The sequence below is a fragment of the Triticum dicoccoides genome, chromosome 1B, assembly GCF_002162155.2.
Source record: "Triticum dicoccoides isolate Atlit2015 ecotype Zavitan chromosome 1B, WEW_v2.0, whole genome shotgun sequence".
Lineage (NCBI taxonomy): Eukaryota > Viridiplantae > Streptophyta > Magnoliopsida > Poales > Poaceae > Triticum > Triticum dicoccoides.
Window position 1 is genome coordinate 128,709,319 of NC_041381.1, and position 10,345 is coordinate 128,719,663.

Genomic DNA, 10,345 nt, shown 5'->3' on the forward strand with positions numbered 1-10,345 from the left:
TGGAAAGGAGGAGTCCTACTCCTACTAGAAGGAGGACTCCTCCTCCTGGCGCGCCCAACAAGGGCCGGCCGGCCTCCCCCCTCCCTCCTTTATATACGGGGGCAGGGGGCACCCACATAGATACACAAGTTGATCTACGGATCGTTCCTTAGCCGTGTGCGGTGCCCCCCTCCACCATATTCCACCTCGGTCATATCGTCGCGGAGTTTAGGCGAAGCCCTGCGCCGGTAGAGCATCATCATCGTCACCACACCGTCGTGCTGACGGAACTCATCCCCGAAGCTTTGCTGGATCGGAGCCCGGGGATCGTCATCGAGCTGAACGTGTGCTGAACTCGGAGGTGCCGTACGTTCGGTGCTTGGATCGGTCGGATCGTCGGATCGTGAAGACGTACGACTACATCAACTGCGTTGTCATAACGCTTCCGCTTACGGTCTACGAGGGTACGTGGACAACACTCTCCCCTCTCGTTGCTATGCCATCACCATGATCTTGCGTGTACGTAGGAATTTTTTTGAAATTACTACGTTCCCCAACACTCAGAGGATTGGGAGTGGACGACGAGCTCGAAGTGGATTGGGAGTGGTTGCGCAGACGGGAGGGAGAGATCCGTGCAAAAGAAAAACATTTTTTTTCTCTCTCTTGTATGTTATGTGACTTAACCGAGACTTGTTTAATTCTAAGTCGACTGATACTAGCCACACCCAAACAACGAATCATACTTTATCATGTCATTCTGATATAGGAGAAGCTTCTCAAAAGCATCAAAAAATATCATAGAACCGTGATCCGAGTCACCTTCACTAGGAACCATCATAGAACCGTGATCCGAATCACCTTCACTAGGAACCATCATGTGACCCGACCCATAGCCTTTGATTTTGGTTGGGCACAGTCTCCGGCAAGTGTTTTTGTTGGATCACAGTTCAATAGCCAAAATAAGACCAAATACGATAAACTGCAATCTATTTAAAATTTCTTTAGTTATACCTTCATATTTAAACTAATATATTGAAAATGCAAACCGTATTTATTTTTTCTAGGCTTTGAGGTGATCTCATGGTTAGCATTCCAAATCAAGCTCTCTAATACCTAACCCAACCCGATGTATGCCCATGTTTAGAAGTAACTTTGTTTCTATCCAATTAAAAATATACTCCCTTCAATTCATATTAATTATCGCTGATATAGTACAACTTAATTCTAAATTAGCGATAATTAATATGGACGAGAGGGTGTAGCTTTTATTGGCTTAAGAAATATAACTAGGATGTCAACAAAGATACAAGAAACGAATAGAAGATTCTAAAAGAAACAATCTATAAATTTCATGTTCTATCATCTTCAAGAGCATCTACAACCGGATGGGTCCTGCCCTTCAGTCTGACATGGCGGACGCGTCCGAGCGCGCCCATGCCTCCTTATATCCGATCCAGATATTTGCAGGAGGGGGGAACTTTGTGAGTGGGCCGTCCGTCCGGACGTAGTGGGCATTTGAAGCTATAGTCAAAAGAAAAAAAAGTTGTAGATGCTCGAACAGATTAGTAGATTCTCAGAAAGAAGATGTAGATAAATAGCAAACCGGATGTTTGGATCTCAAATTTATGTGAGTGGATCACAGGAGTTTTCTTGCTTAATTACGTTGCTGCCGAATGATGTGGCACCTACGCCCTCAACTGCCCCACCTACCTGCCACATCAGTGCACAAAGCCATAGCAGCCAGCCGGCCGGCCACTTGAAGCAGTTCAGACCTGGATGAAAGAAACGACACACCGCAACGTGCCACCGTACGTACAAAACCCGGAGATCCACCGCGCCCAGAAGCAAAAACAATCATTCACCCGCGCCCACGCACACACACGCTGGCACGCCTGCAGGTGCGCGGTCACCGCGCGAGCACGCCGCCATGCAACCACGTCCCGGAAGACCCCGCGGCCGCCACTCCCTGCGCCCGGCCGCGGCGGACGTGCTCCGGTGCGTCGTCCTCGCCGGGGCCATCGCCGTCGTGGCCGCGGGCGCGAACGCGGACGCGGCGCCGGCGATCCTGGACACGGTGTGCGGGTCCAAGCAGGCGGCCGACCCGGAGTCGTTCGACGTGAGCTTCGTCAACACCCTGGAGCTCATCTACCAGAACGTGACGCGGTCCGGCTTCGGCGCCGCCTCCTCCGGCTCCGGCAACTTCTCCGTCTTCGGGCTCGGCCAGTGCCTCGCCTACCTCTCCCCGACCGACTGCCAGCTCTGCTACGCGCAGAGCCGCGTGAAGCTGCCCCACTGCCTCCCGTCCGACGGCGGCCGCATCTACGTCGACGGCTGCTTCCTCCGCTACGGCGCCGGCAACTTCACCGCCGCCGCCACCGACGCCAGCGACACGTTCGTCTGCTCCAACGACACCGCGCCGGCAACCCCGGCGTTCGCTGCCGCGGCGGCCGCGCTGGTGCGCAACGTCACGGCATCCGCGCCGGGGGCGAGGGGGTACTACTACGCCAGGTCGGCGTCGGCGTCGGCGATGCCGACCGGCGCGCGGGTGTACGCGGCAGCGCAGTGCTGGAGGTCGCTGAACGCCACCGCGTGCGCGGCATGCACGGCGAGCGCGCGCGACCGGGTGGTACGGCAGTGCCTTCCCGGCGCCGCCGAGGGGTACGGGCTCAACGCCGGCTGCGTCGTCAGGTACTCCACGCAGCCCTTCTACCTGCCGGCCAAAGCCGGCGGCGGCGGCGGGTCATCCAGTGAGTACACCACACATTCTCGGTCGTAATTCCGTTCTTGGTCCAAGTGTCGTGCCGTGTCGTGTCTGAATTCTGCTGACAGCAACAGCGCATTCAGGTTTCAGAGCGTGAAACAGCAAAATAAATCCGTATGAAACGCCATGAAATATGACATCTTTCTTCTTCTTCTTCTGAATTATCCATGGCAGCCCGGCACATAATCATCATCGTCTTCGCCTCCATCCTCTCCGCCATGGCAGTCATCGGCATAGTATTCATCTGGACACGAATGAGGCCCAGGAGAGACGACCTCCACGACGGTATAGAAAACTGTAAAATTGCAACCGCATACACCTGAATATCTGATGCTGCACTATGATAATCTGACGAGAGTTTCTGACACTTTGTAGACATGGACGGCTCCGGCGAGATCATCCGCACCATCATGTTGTCGCAGCTCGGCTTCCGGTATGAGGAGCTGCGCAAGGCGACCGATGACTTCAATCAGATCAACAAGCTCGGCCAGGGCGGCTACGGTTCAGTTTACAAGGTACATTGCCGTGACATTTGGAACACCACGCATTTGGCACAATGCAACACTGAATTTCATTGATCATGTTTCTTGAAATGCTTGCTTCATCTGAGTTTGACATCCTGATAATATATGATGGATATCACAGGGTGTGCTTCCGGATGGCCGGGAGATCGCCGTGAAGCGGCTCTACCTCAACACGCGGCAGTGGACCGACCAGTTCTTCAACGAGGTGAAGCTCGTCAGCCAGGTGCAGCACAAGAACCTCGTCAAGCTCCTCGGGTGCAGCGTCGAGGGCCCCGAGAGCCTCCTCGTCTACGAGTACCTCTGCAACACCAGCCTCGATCACTACCTCTTTGGTAAGAAAATAAAACAACCCCTGCATTCTCTGAAGAAAAAAAATGTCATACTTCAAATGGTAGATTTCATTTTGACTGATCTTCCGTACTTTGTTGATGCAGACGCTTTCAAAAAGAACGCGTTGGACTGGGAGCGGCGGTCGGAGATTGTCCTCGGGGCGGCGGAGGGTTTGTCATACCTCCACAGTGGCTCCGAGGTCAGGATCATACATAGGGACATAAAGGCCAGCAATGTGATGTTGGATGAGAGGTTCAGGCCTAAGATCGGCGATTTCGGCCTGGCGAGGAACTTCATGGAAGATCAGACCCACCTCAGCACCGGCCTTGCAGGAACATTGTAAGTTCACTTGTCCAGAAAATCTAATCTGATCAAGGGTTGAAGAAAATTTGGCGATAAATTGTGCAATGTGTCTGAAGAAATAGCACTGACCATATGCCTACATTTGTGCAGTGGATATATGGCCCCGGAGTACATCGTACACGGGCAGCTGACGGAGAAGGCCGACATCTACAGCTACGGCGTGCTGGTCCTTGAGATCGTCACCGGCCGCAAGAACCACAACTCCGTGGCGTCATCGGCCGAGGGACTGTCCCTCATGTCACAGGTATATTCTCCCATTTCACCTATGTTGTCAAGTACTAGTGTACTGTAGCATTTCAGACAACCTGATGCTGACATCCTTCCATCTTCAGTTATGGAAGCACTACAACGCCGGCACACTGATGGAGATCCTGGACCCGAACCTCCGCGACCAATGCTCGGAGGCGGAAGCTCTCAAGGTGTTCCAAGTCGGGTTGCTGTGCGCGCAGGCGTCGCCGAACCTCAGACCGCCGATGTGGAAGGTGGTGGAGATGCTGGGAAGTGGTGACAGGGTGTTGCCCCGGCCTACCGAGCCTCCGTTCATCAACGTGAAGGGGTCGAACGCGAAGAGCGAAAGCTCGGGGTCATCAATGTCTCTGATGTCGAACTCCGACAAGTCGCCGTTCTCGACGAACCAGCTGTCGGTGAGTGGGGTGCAGGCCAGGTGATTAACAAGAAGGGCGTGAAGGATCATCTTAACATTTTTTGTCATTGTTTTACGTTAGGATGATATTGAAGTACTACTAACTGAAAATGTTCCCATCATAGAACCCTGTTTGTAAGATGTAAGTAAGCAACCAGAGGAATGTTAGCTTTGTCAAATATTCAGAGAAGTGCAGTCTTCAACTCCTCCAACACCATCTCAGCTAAAATCAACTGAAAGTCGTCTCCTTTTTGCGCATGTGCCCTTGGCAATGAAGAGATTTAATCAACGTCTAAAAACAGATAAAACAGAGGAAAAAGTCAGGGAATTCACACAAAAGACAAAACACAACAAACAAACAAACAAAAAAGTGACAAAATTCAGAAAATTCACATGATTTTGGTCTAGGTGATGGACCGATAGGCGATAGCTTCTGGATAGCTTTAGAACCAAGCAAATTACCTTTTGGAAAAGTCAAAACACGCGATGATTAACAGAGAGCGATTTGGGAACTGAGATGGACCGGCAGCGATTCTGCTGGAAAATCGTTGGGCTGTGTACGCATGCGGTGTGGATGTGGTCTGGTCGTTGTCTATTTTGTTTGGGAAGTCCAAAATTACAGCTGAGAACGGGTGAAGCATGGCTTAATTGACCCAGCCGTCCAAGAGGGAGACGGTTCAACAACCATCATCAATCGTCATCTTTCTTTGTCTTAGTTCTTTTTGTTTCACTCATGCGACATGTATGCAGTATTCTCTTTAGACACGTATATACTTGCCGGTGTGCTGAAATTTGCACCACCAATTCCCTAAAAGAGCATATAGGAAGGTAATATTATAAAAAAAATGTGGGACCATGGCTCTGCACATGATGGACCGACAACAACTCTCAAAATAGGTTTACACCCCGCTTTATACATAAAAACCAACATATCTATGCAACAAGCTGAAGTACCACACTGAAAATTAAGTAGTCTGCTGGGGCAACAACTCAAACATGCCCAAAAAAGCTAAAAAGAAAGATGAAAAAAAGACCACCAAGTGAGTGGCAGTGTTTTTTACTTGAAATTCGGCCTGCTATTAAGTTATCGTACGTCTAGGTGTACTCTCGAAAAAAAAGAAAAAAAAATACTACCAAGTGGCCGGAAGTTCAACAGATCTACGACAAAGCAAGACGGCGTGCGGTACTGAGTCAACACATCCACCATGAGTCCAAACCGGTCACAATCTCGTTGTCTAGAGATCGGGTGCCAGTGCTGCAAAATGCAAGGAATTTGAAGATATACTCAGAGGCCCGCCTAAGGACGAACCTCTCAATCACCATCTTGTTTTGTGTTGTCCATAAAGTCCAAGCTAGCGCCGCAAACACAGCCTGAAGAGGTGTATCCTCCTCCCAGTCTGGTGGGCACGAGTTTATAGGAACCCGATCAGGTCTAGGTCCTCCCAATCAGGCACCAGAGCCTCACAGAAAAAGCTCCACAGGAATATCGTTGTAATGCAAGAGAAGATGTGTATCCCTGTCAACACAACAAAAGGGGCACAACTCGTCACCAAGGTTGTGCCACTTCAACAACTCCATCCCAGATGGGAGGCGATCCCCTAGCAGTTGCCAAACAAAAATCCCGATCTTTAGTGGTATGGGCTCTTTCCATAGTGAAAAGGTCCACAATAGGGACAATCGCTAGAATAAGGCATGGTATGCCGAGCCAACCGGGAATATCCCGGATGAGGTTAGCCGCCAAGACACGGTGTCTGGATAATCCGCGAGCACCGACGAGAGGGCGGCCCGCAAGTTGGCCCACTCAATGGTCTCCATGTGCCCAAATGTCCTTAGGAACAAGATGTTCCACTGGCCACTGTGGGGCGCCGTGGAAACCAACGCCATCGGATCCGAGCACATAATGAACACACTGGGAAACTTTGTACACAATTTGGCACAAAATACGAAGGGACCAATAAACCTTTTTTTGCATGGTAATATGTGTCTCATTCATATCATAAAGAACGAAGTACAAGTCACGTAAGAACCGACATAACAAAACTGAAAAGATAGCAGAACATCTCTGAGCTTGACACTAACGCCCGTCACCTGCCTCCGGCACCACCACAGTAGCCACCGAAGAAAAGAATGACGGATCATCTCCTCACCCGAGCTCGACGCGGCTCCATCGCTGATATGCAGCTTTGCGGACCTTCAAGGTGGCTCACCAAAAGTGAAGCCATTGTCGTTGAACGAATCAGACCGGGGCAACACCCCGGACACGCCATCGAACTCCAGATCTGGCACCCCACCACGACTAAGACGCCGAAGGAGAAAACCATACCTGCCATCCACGAACCACGAACCAAGCACACGTTCCGTCTTCCAGATGTCCTTGATGCAGACCACAATCTGCATCCGCTCCTGGACTACCTCCCAAGCTCCACGCCGACGCTGGAGCAAACGTCGTCGCAACGACGGAGCCCGAGGACATAGGTCCACCACGAGGATACCGCCGCCGCCACGCCATCCTTACTTGAACAGACTGATTTCCAGATCCATCCCCAACCATAGGACCGATGGCCTCGTCAGGAAAGGATCCGAAGAATATTTATTCAGCGTCGTCATCGTCGCCGCCGAAGCAAAGACGATGAACAACCTAAAAACATAGACTACGGATGAGTAAAAACGATTCACACGCGTGGATCCGGCGACCCCCTCACCACTGACGACCGAGGTCGCCGGCGGAGGGGAGCCGCCGGAGAACGGCGTTGGAAGATCGGCCTCTGGCGGCGGCTAGGGTTGCAGCCGCCAGGTACGAGAACAAGACCTTTGCCGTGAACTCATGTGTTTCTCTGAGGGACCAATAAACCTAGACGGATATAGTATGCTACAACATATATTTTTTAAGGAATACATGTCCTTTATATGGAACAAAAAGTAAAGAAAAATATAGAAATCCTATACATATACTACAGTTCATGTACCAAGGCTACATAACGATATATAGACACACATTAACGAAACGCTCTCCATCTTTTCATAACCTTATGTTGAAAGCGATCCACACAACAGAAAACATAAGTTCTCCACGTCTTGAAGAAAACCAGAGACCCCAACCACAACCAAAATCCAATGACGAGTCCAGCAATTATTGAGTAGCAGAAATACACGGTTTCAAGTTCTGTGTCTAGTGTTTCCACAGTACCCGAAGAACCTTTGGAGCATGCGACCAATGGAAATCCGCAAAGCCCAGAATTGTTGTTGTAAATGGAAGGGTCATCCAGTGTTTGGAGCTGATTTCCGACTGGTATCTCGCCAGAGAGATTATTATTGGAGAGATTGAGCGTACTAAGAGATGCCAGTTTCGAGATGCTCGAAGGAATTGCACCAGATAATTCATTCCATGAGCAATCAAGGGATTCCAGAAGTTTGAGATCACCAATGTTTTCAGGGATGTGGCCTGACAAATGGTTCCTTGATAGATTCAGAAACCGGAGGCCCCGGAGATTCGCTAGCTCGGTTGGAATCTCACCAGAGAACGAATTGCCTGATAAATCGATACCTATCATAAGTGCAATCGTCCCTTGGAATGTGTAGCTCTTCATCTTCCAGTTCACATCGATCCGGTCAACAAAATTCATCGTAGCATCTAGATGTAAAACTTGATGATGGACTAGTGAAGTCATGTTGAATTCTGTCTGTGGTTTCATCATGGATGTTAAATTGGCAAGCAAACCCTGCGGTATGGGACCTGAAAATTGGTTGGCAGCTAGGTCGAGTAGCTGGAGATGGGAGAGCTGTGGTAGTTGCCAGGGAATACTACCACTAAACAAGTTGGACCGCAGCCGGAGAATCCTTAGGGAAGGAAGATTTGAACCTGTCCATGATAGAATTTGGCTGGAAAAGTAGTTCTCACCGATATCAAGGACAATGAGCTGCTTACACTTCTTCAGTATACTTGGAACCCACCTGTGAGTTTGTTATTTGCCAAATGCAATGATTCCAACGACGATAGATTAGCGGACCCAGCTGACGGAACCTTCCCGGAGAAACCATTGTTTGACAAATCTAGGAACATTAGATCCTCCAAGTCCCACAGGCAGTTAGGGAGCTCCCCTGACAATTGGTTGCTAGATAAATCCAACAGTGCCAATGATGCGATTTGGCAAAATGTCCGAGGGAAGCTTCCCAAGAAACTATTGTTGGCAAAGGCAGCTGAGAGCAATTTCTTACTGCCAATGCTTGGGATTGTACCAATGAACTTGTTGTTACTGCAGTCAAGACTGTACAGATCTTTGAGCGATGAAATAGTTGCAGGTAACTCACCCTCGAGCTGGTTACCGTTGAGATCAAGGTTTTGTAGTAAGGACATACTACCAATTTCAGGGGGCACCGAGCTAGCGAGGCCGTTGAAGGACAGAGCCATGACGACAAGCAGCTTGAGGTTTCCAATAGAAGCAGGGATCGGTCCGGACAGCGAGTTCCTCCCCAAATCCAGAAACTCGAGGCCCGTCAAGCTGCCGATCTCCGCCGGGATGACGCCGGTAAGGTTGTTGGCCTCAAGCGCCAAGAACCGCAGCTTGCCTGCTTTGCTGATCTCCGGCGGTATGCTTCCGGTGAACGAATTGTAGTGCAGGAAGAACAGAGTTACCTCAGGCCAGCTAGTGAAGAGCTCAGGTGGAATAACACCCGAGAGGTTGTTTCTTGACAGGTAGAGCTCCTTCATCTTAGTCATCCCGGCGAAGGACGGCGGCAGCTCGCCGGAGAGGTTGTTCCTGGACAGGTCCAAGAAGCTGAGAGCTCTCAGGCGTCCCAACTCCGCCGGAATCGTACCGACGAGCCGCACGGCCAGCAGGTCCAGCCGCCGCAGCACGGCGAGCTTGGCGAGGGACCCCGGGATCCGCCCACCGAGCGGGTTGTTGCGGAGGACAAGAGCTCGCAGGCCGCGCAGCGTCCCGAGCGCCGCCGGTATGCCGCCGGTGAGGTTGTTGCTCGAAAGGTCGAGCGAGGCAAGCGAGGCCAGGAGGGAGACGTTGGCGGGGATGGCGCCCGCGAGATGGTTGCCGCTGAGGTTGAGGCTTGCGAGCGCCGGGAAGGCGGAGAAATCGAAGGCGTCGAGCGTGCCTGCGACCCCAGCTCTCGGAATCGTGAGCGCGGCGATACGGCCGGCCGCGTTGCACGCGACGCCGGACCAAGAACCGCACGGGGAGCTGGCCGGCGACCATGATGAGAGCGGAGAAGAGGCGTTTGCGTCGGAGATCATGAGAGTGGACTTCCATGTGAAAAGCGCTTTGGCTTCAACTTCGGATTCGGTTCGTGGAGAGGCGGCGCCGCATGTGCATACCAGTACGAGCAAGAAGAGACGAGCTTTGGTGCTCGTTACTCTGGATTCCATGGTATCCGCTGCAGTTTGTCTGGGGAGCAAGAGCCACTCGAGGGGTGAATTGCTCATTTCTCCCTGCGTATCGTTGAGATGGATGGGCGACGATTTTTCAGACGAGCAGCGATGCCATCGTCTGACGGAAAATGGTTGAGCTATGTAATGTGGGCTGGTCGTCGTCGATTTCGTGAACGCAAGTTTGAAATTGTTGCTAATTACTCGGTGTTGAGAACGAGTGGAGTGGCTTAATTGACTCAGACGTCCAGGATGGAGACGGTTCCGCGACGAGATCTTGTGTGCTAGGTGAGTCGCTAGCATCGTCGTATCTCGTATGGAACTCGTAAGTCATCTAACATGGTCCTATATCGGTTCGCAAAGCTGTT

General features: G+C 51.2%; 2 protein-coding genes across 2 annotated transcripts; one reads left to right on the plus strand and one right to left on the minus strand.

Annotated features, from left to right (window-relative positions):
• Window positions 1–1,848: 1,848 nt before the first annotated feature.
• LOC119323114 (cysteine-rich receptor-like protein kinase 2) lies at window positions 1,849–4,790 on the plus strand. The gene is made up of 7 exons (XM_037596694.1): window positions 1,849–2,726; window positions 2,915–3,025; window positions 3,116–3,255; window positions 3,386–3,596; window positions 3,699–3,933; window positions 4,048–4,201; window positions 4,290–4,790. The coding sequence occupies exons 1-7, from the start codon at window positions 1,907–1,909 to the stop codon at window positions 4,623–4,625; spliced, it is 2,007 nt and encodes a 668-aa protein (XP_037452591.1). The 5' UTR covers window positions 1,849–1,906; the 3' UTR covers window positions 4,626–4,790.
• A 2,682-nt stretch (window positions 4,791–7,472) lies between these two features.
• On the minus strand, window positions 7,473–10,077 carry LOC119323123 (LRR receptor-like serine/threonine-protein kinase SIK1). Its single transcript, XM_037596703.1, has one exon. The coding sequence runs from the start codon at window positions 10,032–10,034 to the stop codon at window positions 8,532–8,534; it is 1,503 nt and encodes a 500-aa protein (XP_037452600.1). The 5' UTR covers window positions 10,035–10,077; the 3' UTR covers window positions 7,473–8,531.
• Window positions 10,078–10,345: the final 268 nt, after the last annotated feature.